This window comes from Ictalurus furcatus, chromosome 13 (assembly GCF_023375685.1).
Source record: "Ictalurus furcatus strain D&B chromosome 13, Billie_1.0, whole genome shotgun sequence".
Classification (NCBI taxonomy): domain Eukaryota; kingdom Metazoa; phylum Chordata; class Actinopteri; order Siluriformes; family Ictaluridae; genus Ictalurus; species Ictalurus furcatus.
In genome coordinates, this window is record NC_071267.1 from 9,362,816 (window position 1) to 9,384,049 (window position 21,234).

Here is a 21,234-nt window from a genome sequence, read left to right on the forward strand (position 1 = left end):
ACTTCAAATGGGATCGGGTTCTGTGGTCAGATGAAACCAAAATAGAGCTTTGTGGCAATAAACACCAGAGGTGATTTTGGCACACACAGAGAGGTAGCCATATGGAAAAGTACCTCATGCCTGCGGTTAAATATGGTGGTGGCGCTTTAATGTTTTGAGGCTGTTTTTCTGCCAGAGGACCTGGACATTTTATTAGGATACATGGCATCATGGACTCTATCAAATATCAACAGATATTAAATGAAAACCTGACTGTCTCTGCTAGAAAGCTTCCTCGCGGTGCAATTAGAGGGTGCTTCTCAATACTCAAATCAATGCTTCCTCGTTTCCGTCCTCCAGCCCGTTACTCAGAAATCAATCAACGTCAACCATATTAAAGGACATCTCAATTCTCTAACTGTACCACGAGGAGGTGAGGAACGAGAAGTGAGGAAGCTTCCAGAGGAGCGAGGATACACAGCTGTATCCTATGCGGAAGTGTTGCTTGTCAAAAAACTTGACGTACGTATCAATTCCCCTCCTCCTTTACATCTCATCCTTGCATCCTTCCCTCGCATCCTGAGGGGGTGGAGCTAAGATGCACAAATAAGGAATGAGAAGCACAGAGAGAATTAAGATTTCCGGGTCACGGGCTGGTGGACAGAGGAAACGAGGAAGCATCAGTTTCAGTATTGAAAAGCACCCAAAGTATTGACTAAAATGGTGGCAATAATTGTTGCACAATAATTGTTGCCCCCCCCATTAATATTTAAGAACAGGCAGTGCATAAAATCATAAAGATTTGCCCAAGTTGAGGGTTTATTATTCACACAAATCTAAATATTTAAAATGAAAAAATTCTCATTTACATTCTCCATGCTATTGAGTACTTCTTATATACAGTGCTCTCCACTAATGTTGGCACCCATGGTAAATATGAGCAAAGAAGGCTGTGAAAAATTGTCTGTTGTTTAACCTTTTGATCTTTTGCTCAAAAATTCACAAAAATACTCTGCTTTCATGGATATCAAACAATTGAAAACACAAGTTTATAAAAAAAAAATCTTTGTGTTATTTAATTAACAGCTCGGAGTGGTGTAAAATAGCCTTAATAATTTTACTGATGGTTCTTGTATCTTACTTTCCCTTACTCTGAAGGACAAAAATGTGTGTATATATATATATATATATATATATATATATATATATATATATATATATATATATAAACTTATTTTTGAAAACTACCTTTTACTGTAAAAGATAGTGTTCAATAAAGCTGTCTGTATTGACATTGTGCACACTGTGTGAGAGAGAGAGAGAGAATGTACATAATGTTCACCACTAGAGGGCGACAGAGAGCCGCGTCTCCGTTCACTAACTACACCTCCTTTATAAATGTGATGCTCATGGATATTTTGTTCACCTACTGCTGCTTTAAACTTATTCTTCTACACGCTCAGCTCATATACAGAAAATAAACTACGTGCTCTCCGCATTCCCTGATCTGGTTCATTATTAGAGCAGGTAGGTATCATGTTGAATGTGTGTAAATCCACACCCTCCTCCCAGTGTCCTGCCCTACAGATCCTTTGCTTTAACTTCCATGAGGAAACAAAACTGAGGACTACAGCAAAAACACGCAGACATGATGGCAGGATTAAAAAAAAAACCTTAACAACTTTTTTTTTTTTGGATTGTGTTGGGGTTTTTTTGACGTGCATCAGTTATGCTGCGTGTTGTGGTTGAGTCTGCTTCGGGTCTTCCTAAAAAGAAGCTCGGCAGTCCGGACCCCATCACATCTGTGGTGTTTAAAGGTAACTACTGAAAGAGGCACACTGGAAGACCAGAGTCTATGCTTTTCACATGACTAAATCTGGGAAATTTAGTCCAGACTCCAATAATTAATAATATTTGCAGGATAAAAGATGTTTGAAGATAAAGATAAAAGGATTTGAAGATGTGTTTGATAGTTTTGGGAAACTGGAGGAACTGTACAGTTTCCATAGACTGCTGCAGAATATCATACAAGTGTTCAGTTAACTCTCTCAGTGTTCATAACTCTTACAGTTAAAAATGAACACCTACAGGGCGAAAGTTACTTTTAGTATTTAAAAAAAAAAAAAAAACTCCCAAAGAGTTACATCTACAGGGTAAAATGAACTTTTTGTCTGCTTAAAGAACATTTACAGGACTAAATTATAGCTCATAGAGTTGGATTAACAATTAGGTGTTTAATAAACAGCTAGGCTAAATTTAAATGTGAAATGCTTAAAGAACACTTTAATATTGAATGATGTCTTTAATTGTTTAAAGAACACATACAGAGATAAAGTAAAGGTTAGTATTGAATTAAGTTTTTATTGATGTTGATTTATTGGCCCTGCGATGGATTGGCACCCTGTCCAGGGTGTACTCTGCCTTGTGCCCCATGCTCCCTGGGATAGGCTCCAGGTTTCCCCATGACCCTGAAAAGGAGTAAGCGGTATAGAAGATGGATGGATGGATGGTTGATTTATTGATTGATTGATTTTCTCGTCTTTGCTGAGACTGGTCTTTCTTGGCTGGTGTGGGTTGAGGAAACAGGTCTGTCAAGGATAGTTGTGTTTTATTTTGTTACGGAGTGTGCGGGTCAAAACAATGATTCAGGATGTTCTGGTCATATAATTATTATTTCTGTCATAAGCATAATGGCATGGTCCTGTTTTGGAACGTTTTCCACATCAAAGCTGTATGTAGACATTGAATGACAAATTCTTGCTCTATTCTAAAACTTTTTGTTGTTGTTGTTCACTTTGTGCTTGTGTGCTGAAGGTTTAACCCAAAATCTGAGCTTCTTACACATTTTGCACTTGCATTAATAAATACATACAGTTGCAATCAAAATGATTCGACCCCCATTGCAAATCAGGCTTATTGTCAAAATGTACAGACTTTCAGCTGTTTGCGACGAACAAATCAAACAAAAGTGATTGAAATAGTTCAAAAGAACGAATTCAACTGAAAATGCAAATTCAACTGAAAATGCAACTTATAATGATTTCTCCAGGTTCAAAATGATTCAACCCCCTGAATAGAATCCCTCACAAATATGCAAAACAGGTGTTTTCTCAAGCACACCTGATACAACTAATCAAGGGCTTCATTAGTTGCACCAGGTGTGCTTGAGCTGGAACACAATAATAATGTATAATAATAAAACTGAAATACCTGAACTGGCTAGGGGTAGAAAATGTATGAAATACCTGGATGGGACAGAAAAAGGAAGCTATCAACACCTGCAACCAGATTTCTGAGAAGGCAGGTTGTGAAAAACCCTCGAGTGACTACAAAAGACTTGCAGCAAGACTTGGTGGCAACAGGCACTGAGGTTTCAGTGAGCACAGTAAAGGCACGTACTAAACGTAGAAAGTTTCCATGCCAGAACTCCAAGACGTACACCACTACTGACCCAGAAGCACAAGAAAAGTCGGCTCAAAATCATATAAGTAAGACGCAGAAGTTTTGGAATTCTGTTTTGTGGAGCGATGAAATAAAACTGGAACTTTTCGGCACGATGGATCAGCGGTATGTCTGGAGAAAGAAGAATGAAGAAAGAACACTCTGTCCACAGTCAAGCATGGTGGTGGCTCGGTGATGCTCTGGGGCTGCTTTACATCCTCTGGCACTAGAAACCTGCAGCGTGTGGAAGGCAAGATGGATTCATTGAAGTACCAGGAAATCCTAGGAGAAAACTTCATGCCGTCTGTGAGGAAACGGAAGCTTGGGTGTCACTGGACCTTCCAACAGCACAATGATCCCAAGCATACCTCAAATTCCACCAAGGCTTGGTTGCAGAAGAAGTCCTGGAAGATTCTACAGGGCCATCACAGTCACCTGACTTCAACCCCATAGAAAATCTCTGGTGGGATTTGAAGAAGGCGGTTGCAGCACGCAAACCCAAGAATATTTCTGAACTGGAGGCCATTGCTCATGAGGAACGGGATAAGATTCCTCAGGAACGCTGCCAGAAGCTCTGCATATCGTTTGCAGCAGGTCATAACAGCAAAAGCGTGCTCTACTAAGTACTAAAGATGATTGCCCTGAAGGGATTGAATAAATTTGAGTCTGGAGAAGTCATTATAAGTTGCAATTTCAGTTGAATTTGGGGAAACCACTTGAAGCGTTCTTTGTGTTGAACTATTTCAACTGCTTTTGTTTGATTTGTTCATTTCAAACTGCTGAAAGTCTGTACATTTTGACAATAAACCTGATTTGCAGTTGGGGTTGAATAATTTTGATTGCAGTTGTACTTAAATACAAAAGACCTGCATACACATTGCATACACTTACACATATTTAGGTATTTACAGTTAACTCAACTTTATTGTTCTTTTCTTTTTAGGTGAAACAAAGAAAACTCGGTCCATCAACAATGAAATTAATCCTGTCTGGAAAGAGGTAGGACTGCAATGATGCACACTTAAAAAAATGCTTGGGCTCTCAGCTCCAACCATCAATAGTTTATAATAGTTTATTAAGTGTTTAAACCTTCATTTGGTTTTTCAGTGAGATTTCCCTGTAGCACAAAATCCGAAACAGTTCTTTCTATGTAAATAAACACAGTACAGACTGAACTCAGGATGTGCTCTTTTTTCCCCCAGACACTCGAATTTGATTTAAAGGGTTCCCCTCTTGATTCCTCCTCCTTCATTGATGTGATTGTAAAAGACTTTGAGACTCTTGGAAAAGACAAGTAAGTCCTCTGCTCCTCTGCACAAATGTAAACGTCTGTACTGGGCCACATTTTGTTTTTGTAGCTAGTTTATGTTTTTAATAAAAAATTCCATTGCTAAATTAATTGCTAATGTATTGCTATTAGACAGGGAATCTAATAACATATCATTTTTAAAAGGTACTATAATTTAGAGGCCTTTTATACACAGGTCCAGGGTCATTTTGATTTTTAATTCAGATTTTGAAGCATTATTATAGAGGTGTAACGATTAGTCGATTTGGACTGATGCATCCTTTCTCACAGTACACTGGCATTCGACTAGAAATCGACTTATCGGATATTTTCAATCAGTATAAACAAGCGAATTATTTTATTCGCTGCAAGTCTGTTATAAGATTAGTCAGGACACTGTTGTGTTTCTGTGTGTAGAGTATCATTGCTCTGTGTTTAGCTGCTGGTGAGCAGGCGAGGGGTGTGAGCACCTGCTGGGCAAATAATTCACACCTCTCCATAATAACATTGATACAATGATACAAAACAGACAGCACTACTAAAGCTTTTTTGATAGTAAAACACCATATACAACTGCCACAATAAAATGATAACATTTAAGCTTAGTAGGCTAGGTAAAAAAAAAAAAAAAAGAAGAAGAAATACTTATGAAACTGCAGATTCTTAAAGCCCTGAGTGTCAACTTTCATATGTGCATTGACCACTACTATGGAGGGTGGCATCACAAATAAATTAAATGCTGAACACAGGCACACCCAAAACAAGCACGAATTCCATTTTTCACTCTCTGGTAAAATGAGTTAACAGGGAAGTAATAATAATATTTTTTCATTTGTTAACTGGATTTTATATGCATTTTTTTAAACTGCACTGATTCTGTAAAATGTGATTCATTACAAGATATTACTGTAAATATTATTACAGTCAGAGTTACAAGTGTAGCTCAATTGATAACGTAAAATAACAGTACAGTTTTATGGTAATTTCATGTAATGTTATTCGGTAGTAATTCATTGTAAAATATATTGGATTATTTTTTCACAGTCTAGGCATGTCATTCATTTGCAGTGTGTGTGTGTGTGTGTGTGTGTGTGTGTGTGTGTGTGTGTAAAATGTACTAAGACCAGCAGAATACCACTAAATCAAGGGATTATCCAGTTGTCTCAGTGTCTCAGATACAGTATGTCTCAAGACCACATTGTTGATCCCATGAAGTCAGTCATCACACCCACAGAACCAGGTTGAGACTTGTTGTGTAATGCTGTGAAACGGGGAGGAGAGCAGAAAAACATTTGCTAATATTGGAGGTTGAGACTTGTCGTGAAATGCTGTCTGTTAGACGGGAGGAGATATTGCTAATATTGCAGGTTATTCAGGAAGAATTAATAATAATAATAATAACAATAAAAAAGGAATGTAGTATTATAATTATTGTTGTTCTGTAATACGATAATACAAAAAGAGGCTACTGTAAATGTGATTTTAATGAGTTTTCACATTTTTTTTCCAAAACAATTTATGAATGGATGTAAATGCCTGAGCACACACTTGACATCCAACACCCACTTCCTCCACTAGCACCCCACCCCGTCCATAGATAAAAACACAGTTTTTATAGAACAACTTCTTTAAAACATACAGAACTGAGCAAAACATTTGGGCACTGTAGAGTCTGAACACTAAACATTCATTCATGCCACATGACAATCAGTCCAAACATTCAGAGTCATTAAGAACTTAAAATCGTTCAACATTAAAACCTTCAGCCAGAAGAACAACAAGGAGACCTGCAACAGATGGTCCTTCAACATGTTCCCAAAAATCATTTAAAAACATGGTAAATGTGGGCTAAAAAAAATACTGTTGTCCTCAAAAACCTAACAGATGAGGACTCATGTCCATCAGTAAGATAGGCCGCATGCTTCCCAGGTGGGAAGACACTGCTTGGTGTAATTAACATCAAACACAAAGGAAGCCTTGAAACAAACATCAACAGCCTCTAGCAAAGAGTCTGTTTCAATGGTCTGAAACAATGGTGAAGGTCACTGGTATGTCACTGTCCCTAAGGCACAAAATGTGCAGGAATGTTTGACTGGTCTCTACATTTTGCAAAAATTCCACCATGTTGGTCCGCACCTGTTAATTACACAACACTCACTTAATGTTGCAATTTTACTGACATTTAAGTTATCAGGCTTATTTTGTGGACGTATCAAAATGCAAAAATAAAATCACCAACACAATTGATTGCAAACACTGTTTAAACATTACCAAATAGGACCAAATGCAAATAAAATTTGTATTTTAATTCAGTATTTGCAAACTGAATTTAAAAGTTATTTTTAAAGTAGTTTTTTTTTTTTCAGACTATTCATATTATCATTAGTAATACTTTACATACTGGTAGCTAAGACAACATTACATTTTTAGGTAACAAATAACGTTGCATACCAGTATGCAGTAATCTCGTGGTGTAACGTTATTAAAGTAAGGGGGCATAGCGTTTCTAGCTAGCTACTTAATGCAGCTAGCTAGCTAAAAAAGATGTGGATTTGCTTAACATGAAAATGATGTATTTCTCCTTAATTGGATTAGTTGTTATTTAGGCAGTAAACATTGCACGTCATGGTGCATTAACTTGAACAATTATCAAGTTCTCAAAAGTTGAATGTTTTGATAAAATCATTACAGAAGACATACACAAACTGTCATTGAACTTATCCCCATCGCTTCTTCTGATAAGTATGTTCGTGGAATATGCAAACAGACTTACACTGGTGTGATTTTGCGTGTGAAACGCTAAAATATGGGAAATATGGCTGTGTACTGATTTAATACGGAACATGTTTTTTTTCCCCTTTTAAATATATGATGATTCCATAATATATGGAATGGTTGGCAACCCTAAAGGATAAAAATTAGCTAAAGCCAGATGAATTAAGCCAGGAGACATAATTTAAACTGCATATTTCAAAAAGACTGCAGATATAGCTGGTTTTCATCTAACAATATAGCGATTGTCGAGGCATTTTATTGTCAAAAAATACAACTTGGTAGCCAATTAGCTATTTAATGTTTCACAGAATAAAAAACATTAACCTCCAACACCACCAGTATCACAGACTGTATTTTTAACAGTGAAATGAACTTGTTACCACAACTTATTAAAAAAAGTAGGTAAATATTAACTTACCATAAAATCTTACCCGCTGCGAGTTGTGTGAAAGTCTGAAGGCAAGTGAAGAATCCAGAAAGTTCTACAAAGAATGAAAAATGAATAAACCAGTAGCTGGGTCAAAATAACCCAACCGGCTGTTTAGCTGTGAATGAACCCCTTACCAGGCTTGGGGAGTAGCGGAATACATGTTACGGCTTTACGTAATCAGGATACAAAAAACTGGTAACTGTAATTACATCAAAAAACAAAGTAATCAGATTACATTTACATTATGTAAATACAACCGCAATTCCAAAAAAGTTCAGAAACACTCAGTAACACTTTCCAGCCTTTTGTTGCCCCGTCCCAACTTATTTGAGACGTGTTGCGGCCATCAAATTCAAAATTACCTTATTTTTTTTCTTAAAATGGTACATTTCCTCACTTTAAACATTTGATATGTTTTCTGTGTTCTGTTGTGAATAACATATCGGTTTATGAGATTTGCAAATCATTGCATTCTGTTTTTATTTACATTTTACACATTTTTTTAAAAAAAAAAAAAGCTCTAAAATAAGCTCTAAATAAAAGTATCTTAGATCATATTGCTTTTCTCCTGACTTTATTTACATATGTGACCTTGAAGTAATCCAAAAATAATCATATTAAATTACTTTCATAGTGTGATACTTGGATTAAGTTACTGATTACATTTTTATGAAGTAATTTGTAATTGTATCGGAATACATTTTTAAATAAACCCTCCCAACCCTGCCCCTTACAACCGATTTGACCCAGCATGAGCAACCCAAGTGTTTACAGTACCACAAACAACCCAGAATTTTGACTCAGCACAGTCAACCCAGCAACATGTTTACAAAAACAACCCAGCACTTTTTGAGTGTATAGGTGAATGGATAACAGCTTCATTCAAATCATTGTTCAATGCATAATATTATTGTCCGTAGCCGGTAGTCAGGGTTAAACGGGTTTTAAACTGGCATGTTGAGCTTAAGCAGCATCCTGCTGCCACCTGGAGTTTGTTCACTTCTTGCTTCATATCATGAGCACTTGTTTCTTGTTCCTTTGTAAATTGGCAGACAGAACGTTCCTGTAAACTTCTGAATTCATTCTGCTGCTACCATCATGAGTTACATCATCAATAAAAGATTAGTGAGCCTGTTCCTGAAGCCGCCATGCAAGCCCAAGCCATCACACTACCTCCACCATGTTTCACAGATGAGCTTGTATGTTTTGTATCATGAGCAGATCCTTTCCTTCTCCACACTTTGGCCTTTCCATCACTTTGGTAGTGGTTAATCTTGGTTTTTATAAGTAATATTTACTTATATATATATATATATATATATATATAAAAGAAAAATGCTAGTTAAACATTCTTAAATTTTTTTATGAGAATAATCTTGGTCACATGTCAACCCTACTTCAAATATTTTTAGTTAAATGTAATAATTGGTATCATGAGTAAATCTCACTGCATATTTTTTTAGTGTACAGAGTCTTATTTTTATAGTTGAATGGATAAGATTTTCATTCAAATAATTGTTCAGTGCATAATAAAACTGTCCGGAGCGGGAAGTCAGGGTTAAACAGGATTTAAACCGGCCAGTTGAGATTAAGCAGCATCCTGCTGCTACCTTGTGTTTGTTGGCCTGTTGCTTTATATCTTGAGCTCGTGTTTCTTTGTACAATGCGTGTTAAATATCTAGGTCTTATTCTGTTTGCTTTAGTTGGTTGTGTGCTATGTTGAAGTAAGATTAGTCACATACATTGTGTAGTCTCAGGGTGGAACCGAGTGAGAGTCATGCATACAGAGTGAGAGAGGAAAGAGTCTTTACTGTGCTGATTGTCCAACCGAGTGAGCGAGAGAGGAATCAAAGCCACCACATTTATAATGATAAAACAGTATGGAGTCCAAGTTCACTGTGCAAATTCTATGTACTTCTAATGCTGTCAGGAGGAACCCATTTTTCGGAGAACACTGTGCCAGATTGTAGCCCACTTCCCAGATTTTCATAATACAATTCATTATTGTTTGCTGTGTAGTGAACTGCGTCAGATTTGGAAACAGAAGGAGCTGTTAGAGTCATTAGCTAGCGAGCGTCTCAATAGCTCGTCCTACATGCCCTGCAGCTGTAACTGTTTCCATGCTGTACCGAACCTCCCTCAATTGTGTTAAGCAAGGAATAAAACACAACAGGGCATGTTATTACTGGAAAATAATCAGTGATTAGGTGATGTGAAACTGTGAGCCAGTACCACTTCGAAGTTGATCACACTCCTATAACAGCATGTCCTGAAGTGTGTTATTCCTATTATACCATAGCAAACTGTAGGTGGGTGCATTTTATTTATTTATTTTTTTCGAGTGAAAGAATGACACATCATAGTTTTAGTTAGTTCAACCATACATGTCCCCAAAAATGTTGAAAGCTTACTGACTGTTACAAAGCTGTGACACTAGAGACTCCTTCTACGAATATTAAGTAAACATGTCCTTATAAAAAGCTTTGCCATATCAGTGCTTATACATTTTACTTTGTTGAATAACAGCATTAAAAATATATATATATATATATATTATTAGTCTTAGATTATGTGGAGCATCTGCCATATAAGTCCCTGTGAATTAACTGTTACTATAGTAATTATATATATATAAAAAAAAGTATTAATATACAGTAAATGCATGAATTTAAACTTGTTATTCTTTGAATAGATGGCACTATTGTGGATGCTGCTGTTTCAGAAAATTAATCAACACTGTGGTGTGAACATATTTGCATTAACAGGTTTGCCTCCAGAAAAAAATTGTGACGGACAGTTTGGCAGAATAAGCAACCAGGAATTGCCTCAGGATCAGTGACTGAAAATGAGCACGTGACCAGGAAAATAATTGATATGGAGTGTTTGTGTTTGAGGGTGCAGTCAAGGCTTTCGCACACACTGATATACAGTAGATCATTGGTTGCTGGGGTTTAGACTGAGACTATACGTAGCAAACTATATGCTTCTGTTTTATTGTCATATAAAGATTGATCATCACTGTGTGTATACCGTATTGATCCAAAATCATGCTTTTAAGCATACCACTGCATGTTTGGTTATGAGAAGACCATAGAATATTTCCTTATCTGTACTGGTGGCTCCATTATGCTGTCAGGGGCATTTATTTGGGTTGTATGGTTTGTCTCCACTTGTCTCGTTAGAGTGAAGCATCACTGCAAATCAATATAAAGTTGTTCTGACTGGTTTCGCTTCCAAGAAACTCCGCCCCCATCCACCATGCACGAGGGCCCGCCGAATGATTTGTTGACTCTGAAAATGATGTCAATTATATACCACGGCCTTCACAATCACTAGATCTCAACGCAGTTGAACACCTACAGGAGATGTTAGAGTGATGCCATCATCAAAAACATTAGGACGTTTGACACGTACCTCCAGGGTTGGGGGTTCAAATCCCACCTCCGCCCTGTGTGTGTGGAGCTTGCATGATCTCCCTGTGTTTCAGGGGTTTCCTCTTGGTATTCTGGTTTCCTCTCCCAGTCCAAAGACACGCATTGTAGGCTGATTGGCATTTCCAAATTGTCTGTAGTGGGTGAACGTATGCGATTGTTGCCCTGTGATGGGTTGGCATCCCATCCAGGCGGTACCCCGCCTTGTGCCTCGAGTTCCCTGGGACAAGCTCCAGGCTCCCCCACAATGGATGGACGATGGATGGACTATTATAATGTTTGTATTCCAAGAGCAAATTCCAGTTATTTCAATTATCATACACTGGAAATAATATTACCTAGGCTAGTATAGAATAACATTAACATTAACATTACAAGTGCTCTACACAAGAGAGACATAACATTCTTCACTCCCTCTTTAAGTTTCAAACCAACAAAACACACACCAATGGAGTTGAATTAATATTAGCCAAACCATGACTAACAATTAATTAAAATGTGTGCTTAAGGAGGTCTAGCATGTTAATATCCACATCATGTATGTTACGAATAAGTCAGTGTTTGTAGATGAAGCACTCCCAGTATGCACATAAAGTTCCACAGCAAACATTCTCTCTCCGGTTAAGCTTTGAAATACTTGTGATGATAGGCTGGCAAAGCCTGTATGTCTTTAGTGAGCTAGATGAATGTTTGCACTGGGAGGAGGTTTCCTCTTTGCCTGACATGTCACAAAACACACAAAGCTTCTTTTTTATGGGAGTCAGGCTTCAGATAAACTCAGCTTTGCTCTTCCTGAAAAATTCCTGATTTTTATGAAGTGCAGACAGTGCAAATCTCAGTTTGCCTTGGCCTCTGTGTCCGGAGCTTTAAGCAGAATGCTAGGCATTTCCCCTCTACATCATTAACACAGTGCCTTGGTCTTATCAGGCAGTGTTGCCTCAAATTCCAAGGCTCAGTCAAATGAAAACCTTAAAAGTGTGACAAATTTGATAAAACAATGAATGTTTCCCTGGTAAAAATGTGGTCCATTGTTCTCAGTAGCCCATTCTACTTTTACCAGAGGCCAAAAAATGGAATTTCAGTCTGTTTTGGGGGTGCCCATGTTCAGCATTGAATTTATTTCTTATGTCACACTCCATAGTAGTGGTTAATGGCTCATATGAAAGTAGCCTACTAGGTTTAAATGTTATAATTTTACTGTGGCAGTGTTTAACTATCAAAAAAGTTTTAGTAGTGCTGTCCGTTTTATCTCTATATCAAGGTTATTGTAAAGAGGTATATGAATTGTTTGCCCAGCAGGGGGCTCACAATCCTCTTTCCCATCACCCTGCTCACCAGCTGCTAAACAGTCAAGATAGTCTACATACAGAAACCCAACAGTGTCCTGACTAATCTTATAACAGACTTGCAGACTTTAATTTGATAAAATAATTCTTTTATTTACATTATTTGAAAATGTCTGATAAGTATGGAACGCCAGTGTATTGCGAGAAAGGGTTAAACCTGATACACTTTTGTGGCACCTAATTGCAATAAACAATGTAAATAAATACAATTATGGTTTTAATTTGTCTCACTCTGATATTAAAGTTTTAATAGTTTTGCGTTCATCGTCATGATCTGTTAGCCGACACAATCACTGCAAAATTTGATCTGACCTTTTGTTACAGGTTTATTGGCTCTGCAAAAGTCTACTTAAAAGACCTAGCAAGTGGTCAAGTAAAGTCAATCCCTTCAAAGAATTTGGCTTTAGTCAATGACAGTGGGCAAAATATTGGAGTAAGTGCTCTAACTTTTTCATTTTTATTGTGTATTCATTTTTATTGTGTTTACCTTCATTTTTAACGTGTAAAAAAAAAGATTAAAACAGCTTTCCACTTATAGTTTACCTTACTTGCCATGTTCATAAACATTCTACGCGTTATAAACGTAGATTTCATTTCATAAAGCACATGAGAGAAAGCAAGCCTAATGTTCTTAATCTTTAAAGCCAATCTCTCTAACTGTAGGCCACGATCGATCTCGTCATTGGTTATGAACCGCCAGCTAACGCTCCTCCGAACCCAAATGATCAACATGATGGTGGTGTGGCAGGGAATGCAGGTATGTGTTAGGTCACTCTGTCTGGAATTTGTTTTTGTCCTTCTAGGAATTGTTACTGATACACCCTAAAGCAACAAAAATTTAGATAGGTAGGATGCTGGACTGCTTTTTTTTTCCAAAACAGCTTCTATTCTCGGTGGAATGCTGTTGAACTAGTTTTCAAACATTGTAATGGTATCATCTATTCATTGTATAAAACCCAATATCATATTACCAACATATTGTTTACTAAGGTCTACATTTTATGTTCTGGTCATTTAAAAATCTCGGGCTAATATTAGCTCACGAACCTCATGTGAACCTTCTAGTGTAGTTTTGACAGAAAGAAGGAGATTTAAATTGGATCCTTCAGCCATTTGTAGAAAACTCCTAAAATAACTCTTTTTGTTGTTGTTGTTGTTTCTGTGGTTTTTGTCTAACTGGCACACCTACATCTCGTATACCCACTGCTTTCCTTCACTTTTTGAAGACTTTTGACATTTACATCAAATAAAAAATGTAGGTGTACAGGCAGAAAACTTAATTGCTACCTATTAGTTAAGTAGTCATTTGGTTTTAATTGAACCTGATGATTGTTTCATATTTTCTGTACCTTTTAAAAAAAAAAAAACATGACTTTATTACTATTTACTATTTACTTTATTACTTCAGTTAGATAACACAAACACACAAGAGATCTTAATATACACCAAAAAAAAAAAAAAAGGTTACAAGTGCAGTGAAGCACAAAGGCACGCTACGAAGAAAACACTATGAATGCAAACAAGAACAAGCTACCGTAGAGTAAACACAAAGGCGGTATACAGTGCTAAATGAAAACAGAAAACTGGTTATCCGGTAATTGGGTCCGTGTGATTTGAATTGTGGTGAAGCAGAACATTGGCCACACACCACTGAGACAGTGACATTACCCTAGTCTTAGTCTACTGCAGGGGCATAACCTGGCTTTTATTTCGCTCCCGAATAATTCTCCACTTGGAGCGGTTTGTCACTACATAACTGAACATCAGTAAAAGAAGACAGCCTGTCATTTTATATCTTCAGTGAACGGAGGTTAGACCAATCAGACAGGGTTTACAGTAAAATACGTGGAAACACTCATGTTTTATTGGCTGACAGCTCTCAATTCTGCCAAACACAAGCTCACAGTCAGTGTGGAAAAAAAATGGATAAAATGTAAAAACGCTGATTATTTATTTATTTATTTATTTATTTACCAGTAAATGGGTTGAAACTGAAACCGTAACATCCTCTCGTTCTGAGCAGGAAAACATGGTGTGTATTTATGAGTTTGTGAGTATATTTATGAGTTTATGAATATGAGTTCGTGAATATGTATAAGTTACATGAACATGAAATGAGTAGAGCATAAGGGAAGATAAAGTACTTTTCATGACACTGTAGCAGCTAAACCCATACAGTGATAGCTTAGTTGTGCCTCTCCTTGGCTAGCGACACCAAACTAGCCTAGTCTCATGTTAGATCGCCAGAAGTTTTATATTTTATCTGTCTGGTCGTCCTGCAAACAGTGATAATACCCGAGGCAAGTTTTATGATAAATACAACTTTTTGTCCAATTTTCAATTAGCTTTTATAAGCAAGAAAAAGATTCATGCAAACAGTCTATTTGGAAGTACGTTTTAAAAAGTTTTTTTATGGAGAAGAATCTCAGCAGTTCAGCTAACACCCCTGTTCTGCTGAACAAGTTTCCATTATGTCTTTATCAGCTGACATTGTGGATTTGACATTAGTGCCATGTCGGTTTCAATAATGCATAGTAGTTTGGATTGTGTTTTGATTAGGCAATGATTAACCCTTTGCTGCATGGTTTTGCCATGTGGCAACAATGAATGTTCCTCCAATTTTTTGACAACAATTATTTTCCTATGTAACTGGAAAAGGGGGACTTTTAGCCTTGAAATAACAAAAAAATGCCATTTCACATGACCAGGAAGTGCTGTTTGCCCTTTGAGTATTTGAGTATACATTTTGAGTATTCTGTTAAATGGTCAAATGTAATTGTTGTCATAGCAACAACATGCCATAACAGAAGTGTGGTATGTGCATTCATGAATTGAAACAGGCCTACATAGCAAAAAAGACACTAGGCTTCTCTAATAGTATATTTACATATTTTTTTTTACATTCAAAGTAAGAAAAACTGTTGTAATTTCAGACATTTTGCGATTGTGCCTTATTTTCTAGATTTTACGCTTCAAGAGAGACAATTAGGAATTCAAGAGAATTAATTTAAAAGATGTTTTGATCAAATTGTGCATTTACTTTGAGTGAGTAAATCCATCCACATTATTTTTACAGCTGTAATTCCTTTCTAAAAGATATACCTTTTACATGCTTACTAGGTGGCAAAAAAACTCAATACATTTTGTGTTATTTTTGACTGTCATGTAATGTGGGATGGAGACGGATGCAAGTTAAAAGGTTTTTTTTAAAGAGACAGGCAGACAAATCCAAATCAATAAGCAAAAACATAGTCAAGCGTGGGTCAGGCGATCTACAAACGGGCATAAACTGAGTGTAGACAAGAAACGAGGAAATGAGGGTAGGATCAAAAACCTAAAATCCATCATATGGTTCAGGGGTAGTCAGGAAAGTCCACTGAGAAAAAAGGATGGCGTTAAGTGCTGGCATGGTTATCCTGGTGCCACCACTCCTCTGCTTTTCCATGTTGAAGTACAGTGGGATGGAGATGGATGCAAGTGCAGTTAAAAGCTTTATTAAAAGAGACAGGCAGACAAATCTAAATCAATAGGCAAAAACATAGTCAAGAACAAGCGTGGGTCAGGAAGCACGCTTGACTGGATGATAGTTTCCACCATTGCACATTGTTGCCAAACGGCAACAATTGAATTTTAAATTTTAACATTAATGTAATCTAAAAAATATATGTTTTTTTCTCTTGAGCAGGTGGGGCTGATGGAGATGAAGATGCCGCTGATACGGGGGGTTTACCATCTTCTGCTCAGCCGGGCCAAAATTCTCAACGGAGGACTAGAAAACAGCGGCCTTTATCCAACAAACCGCAGGACTTCCAGGTACAGTGACTTCCATACCTTGCATAAGAAAGGACTTTATTCCTAAATCAGTGCCATTTAACTTTAGTACTGCTTCAGTTCAGACACCAGCTTTGTAAGTGACCAGATTTTTCTTTCATAATCAAGATCCGGGTCCGGATCATCGAGGGTCGCCAGTTGCCTGGAAACAACATAAAGCCTGTTGTGAAAATAAATGTGTGTGGAGAGACCCACAGAACTCGCATCAAAAGAGGAAATAACCCCTTCTTTGATGAGGTACCAATGTAAATCTTTACTGACAGGATCGATGTTGCTAGGATGTACATAAACACTCAAGTAAACTCTACTCTTTGTCAATGCGCTGCATAAATAAATAATTATTTTATTATAACTTTTTGCAGATGTTCTTCTACAATGTCCACATGCTGCCATCAGACCTTTTTGATCAACATGTCAGCATTCGGGTTAGTACAAACGATTCACATAGGAATGTGCTGACATGAAAATATCATATCAGGTTCAATCAAAGTTTATTATATTGTTGTGTTGCCTTTAAAACCACTATTATATGTTTACCTCTATCTGTATTGTAGTACAAGCTTTTAGCCAAAAAGGACCTCGGCAGAATTCAGATCTTCTTTGAGTGTCATCAAATCGACTCATTTTTTTGGCACAGAATGTTTTGTATTGTCAACACTAGCCTAATCATTGTATATTTTACTTGATATTTTTATTTGCTTCAAATTTGCTTTTGAGTATTTTAATGACATTATACAGTATGTTCTATGTTGTCTTAAGCGTATTCAAAAATGGAGAGATAAATAATTCTCTAAACTATATGAAGAAGCTGTTCACTTCTGCTACAGGTGTACAACTCTTCATCACTGAGGTCTGACAGTCTTATGGGAGAATTTAAGGTACTCTATATATTCTCTACATCCAGTAGTGTAAAAGAGTGAATTGCACTATGGGATTCATGACGTTAAAATTCATTTGTTTTATTCTCCTTAATGTCTCAGATTGATGTCGGCTACATCTACGACGAACCAGGTATGTTTTTGAAATTCCCCACTGCGGCTTGATTAACATATTATTGCTAATGTTCACTTTAACGGAACAGTGACATTGTGTGTGCTTTTTACTGTTGGCTGTAGCTCACTGTGTCATGAGGAAATGGCTGCTTTTAAATGACCCTGATGACTCGAGCTCTGGAGCAAAGGGCTACCTGAAAGTCAGCATGTTCATCGTGGGGACCGGGGACGATCCTCCGGTACTCATTTTGTCTGATTATGTCTGCATGTCCTCATTATTGTTTTAAGGAATAACACTATAATTGACAAAATAATGGAGGGTAACACAGTAACAAGGTGCTCAGTAGGCCTCCTGAGTGGGGAAAAAACTGACTAGTATTCCTGCCTAATTGGACAGGTGGAGAAGAGGGAGCGAGACAGTGATAATGATGATGTAGAGAGTAATCTTCTGCTGCCAGCTGGAGTCGCACTGAGATGGGTTACACTGCAGCTCAAGGTGTTTCGTGCCGAGGATGTCCCCCAAAGTAAGCCAGAATCTCACAACACACCATTATATCAACTAATATTTCTGTACATCATGCAGTGCTGTAATGTGTTTAATGGAGAACGTCTGGAGCATACCTGGTTCATGACCATGTTTGAAGCCTTACATTATACAGCCATTTGTTTTAGTCCTGTTTTAGCAGAATAAGTAAAGAATAGAACACAAAATGTGTGCTGTTATAGAAAAACAATCACGTAATCATGTTGATTATTTTCCAATAGCAGCACATTGGGAAAAATGTTTTACAGCAGCAATTTGCCATCAATTGCAAATTTTTATGTACTAAAGAATAAGGTCATACTTTTTAATCTGTCTATAGTGAATTTTTTTAATTAATTATTATTTTTTTTGTGGAATGTCCATGTGACAGTGTAGTTCCTGTTATTGCTTATGTTATAATAGTTATAAACAGTTGTTTCGGCACTAGCTTCAAAAAAGGTTACAGCTTTACCTCCTGGAGAGGACACTGGAGACTCCTTCCAAAAATGTAAGATGTAAAACATCTCACAGAAAGTAAGTAAGTAAGTAAGTGTTACAAAACGAGACTATACAGGAAGCAAATGCAGGTCAAAGTCTTTATTTACAACTAAAGTCGACGTACAAGAAAACGGGAAACAAGGTCTAAACATAAAACTTGAACAGGAATCTAGAACATGGCCTGGAAATACTACCGCTTAGCACAATTACACATGTAAACATTTACTCATCTATCATTTAACTAGAACTAAGGCATGAAACAAGAAACTTGCATAAGACATGGAAATGCTACCGCGTGGCACAACTACCATTTAAACCTTTACTCATTTAACTAGAACCGAGGCGTGAAACATGAAATCAGAGCAGGGCATGGAAACGTTACCGCGTGGCACCATTACACATGTAACTCCTTTACATCTAATCCTGTGCGAAGTGTGCAGCAACACGAGGGCTTTAAATAACTAATGTCATTTACCTTAAACGCTGACAGCTGGTAACAATTGAGACGCGCCCTCGCATATCCACCAATAACTAAACAAGGAATAGACAAAACAGAAACAAACGCACATGTCCATTGTAAACAAAGTCTCCGTGGTTCCTATGTAACTCGTGAGCATGTGCTCGCTCTGGTTCGTGCATGCGCGCCCTCCGGCTCTCCGCGCACATCGCCGCCGCAGCACCATCTGCTGGCGAGATCGTGATAGAACCCCCCTCCAAAGGCGGTCCTGGTCCCCTGGGTAACCTGTCTTTTGCTGCATCAGGAAACAGAGCAGCCTCCGCCGGGCAGCAGACAGGCGGAGCCCCAACCTCAGCGGGGCTGGGGCATGGGGCGATGTCTACCACGGGGCTGGAGCTCGGGGCAACGTCCTCTGCGGGGCTGGAACACGGCGATACGTCCTCTGCAGGGCTGGAACGCGGCGAGACGTCCTCTGTGTGGCTGGAACGCGGAGAGACGTCCTCTGCGGGGCTGGAACGCAGAGAGAAGTCCTCTGCGGTGCTGGAATGCGGAGAGATGTCTTCTGCGGGGCTGGAATGCGGAGAGACGTCCTCTGCGGGACAGGACAACGGGACAGCTTCCTCAGCAGGACAGGACATCGGGACAGCTTCCTTGGCGGGACAGGACAGTGGGACAGCTTCCTCCTCTGGACAAGACAGCAGGGCGGGTTCCTCAGCAGCTGCGACCTCCGCGTGGGTCTCCAGCTGGAGCTCCGAGGTCGCGATGTTGACCTCAGGCAGAGGCTCCGAGGTCGCCTCATTGACCTCGGGCTGGGACCCAGAGGTCGCCACGTTGACCTCGGGCTGGCGCCCCGAGGTCGCCACGTTGACCTCGGGCAGGGACCCTGAGGTCGCCACGTAGACCTCGGCAAGGACCCCGAGGTCGCCACGTTGACCTCGGGCTGGGACCCCGAGGTCGCCACGTTGACCTCAGGCGGGGGCCCCGAGGTTGCCTCGTTGACCTCGGCGGGGACCCCGAGGTCGCTACGTTGACCTCAGGCTGGGACCCCGAGGTCGCCACGTTGACCTCGGGCAGGGACCCCGAGGTCGTCACGTTGACCTCGGGCTGGATCTCCGGAGCTGAGACCTCCCCGTAGGTCTCCTGCTGGAGCTCTGAGGTCACCATGTTGACCTCAGGCGGGGTCTCCGAGGTTGTCTCGTTGACCTCAGGCTGGGACCCCGAGGTCGCCACGTTGACCTCGGGCTGGGGCCCTGAGGTCGCCACATTGACCTCGGGCGGGGACCCCGAGGTCGCCACGTTGACCTCGGCTGGGGACCCCGAGGTCGCCGCGTTGACCTCGGGCTGGGACCCCGAGGTCGCCACGTTGACCTCGGGTGGGGGCACCGAGGTCGCCTCGTTGACCTCGGGCAGGGACCCCAAGGTCGTCACTGAGCTGAGACCTCCCCATAGGTCAGGAAACTAGAACATGGCCTGGAAATACCCTCCAGCTCTCCGTGCACATCGCCGCCGCAGCGCCATCTGCTGGTGAGATCATGACAGTAAGTAAGTAAATTTTATTTATATAGTACATTGAAACACAACAAAGCTGACTAAAGTGCTGAACAGAGTAAGAAATGTTTAATAGAAAACAGAATAAAACCAAATAGAGACAGATAATAGCCAATAGTAAAAAATAGATTAAAACACCTGGGAGAAGAGATATGCTTTCAGCCACTTTTTAAAAATAATAATAGAAGGTGCAATGCGGATATCCACTGGCAATTGATTCCATAAACGAGGGGCACTGACTGAAAAATCTCTATCTCCCTTAGTTTTTAAACGGGATCGAGGGACTTACAGAAGAAACCTATCAGAAGATCTTAAAAATCTGCTAGATGAATATGGTGTAAGAATATCTTTGAGATAAGATGGCGCTTGATCATTAAGAGTTTTAAAAACAAACAACAAAATCTTAAACTGGATCCGAAAATGTACCGGGAGCCAATGGAGCGATGCTAAAATTGGGGTCACATGATCATATTTCTTTGCACTGGTCAACAGCCTTGCAGCTGCATTTTGAACCATGTGGAGATGAGCAAGAGACGACTGAGGAAGACCCAAGTACAATGAATTACAATAATCTAAGCGCAATGTGATAAAAGCATGAATATAATTTTCCAAATTTCGGAAAGATAAAAATGTTTTAAGTTTGGAAATAATCCGTAATTGATCCGTAAATTGATCCGTAAAGGATGATACCAAGG

General features: G+C 39.0%; 1 protein-coding gene across 3 annotated transcripts in view; it reads left to right on the forward strand.

Moving 5' to 3' along the window:
- Positions 1 to 1,509: 1,509 nt before the first annotated feature.
- The window catches only part of myof (myoferlin), a 38,436-nt gene continuing 18,711 nt past the window's right edge, over positions 1,510 to 21,234 (forward strand). For 2 of the 3 annotated variants that reach the window (XM_053639473.1, XM_053639474.1), the window contains exons 1-12: positions 1,511 to 1,796; positions 4,364 to 4,419; positions 4,623 to 4,714; positions 13,015 to 13,123; positions 13,354 to 13,447; positions 16,376 to 16,503; positions 16,630 to 16,758; positions 16,884 to 16,946; positions 17,349 to 17,399; positions 17,502 to 17,532; positions 17,637 to 17,752; positions 17,911 to 18,037. In XM_053639473.1, the coding sequence (XP_053495448.1) occupies positions 1,709 to 1,796; positions 4,364 to 4,419; positions 4,623 to 4,714; positions 13,015 to 13,123; positions 13,354 to 13,447; positions 16,376 to 16,503; positions 16,630 to 16,758; positions 16,884 to 16,946; positions 17,349 to 17,399; positions 17,502 to 17,532; positions 17,637 to 17,752; positions 17,911 to 18,037 (1,084 nt within the window). In that variant the 5' untranslated portion in view covers positions 1,511 to 1,708. Of the gene's footprint in view, positions 1,797 to 4,363; positions 4,420 to 4,622; positions 4,715 to 13,014; positions 13,124 to 13,353; positions 13,448 to 16,375; positions 16,504 to 16,629; positions 16,759 to 16,883; positions 16,947 to 17,348; positions 17,400 to 17,501; positions 17,533 to 17,636; positions 17,753 to 17,910; positions 18,038 to 21,234 lie in introns of all 3 variants that reach the window. The other variant, XM_053639475.1, reaches the window with a different exon arrangement.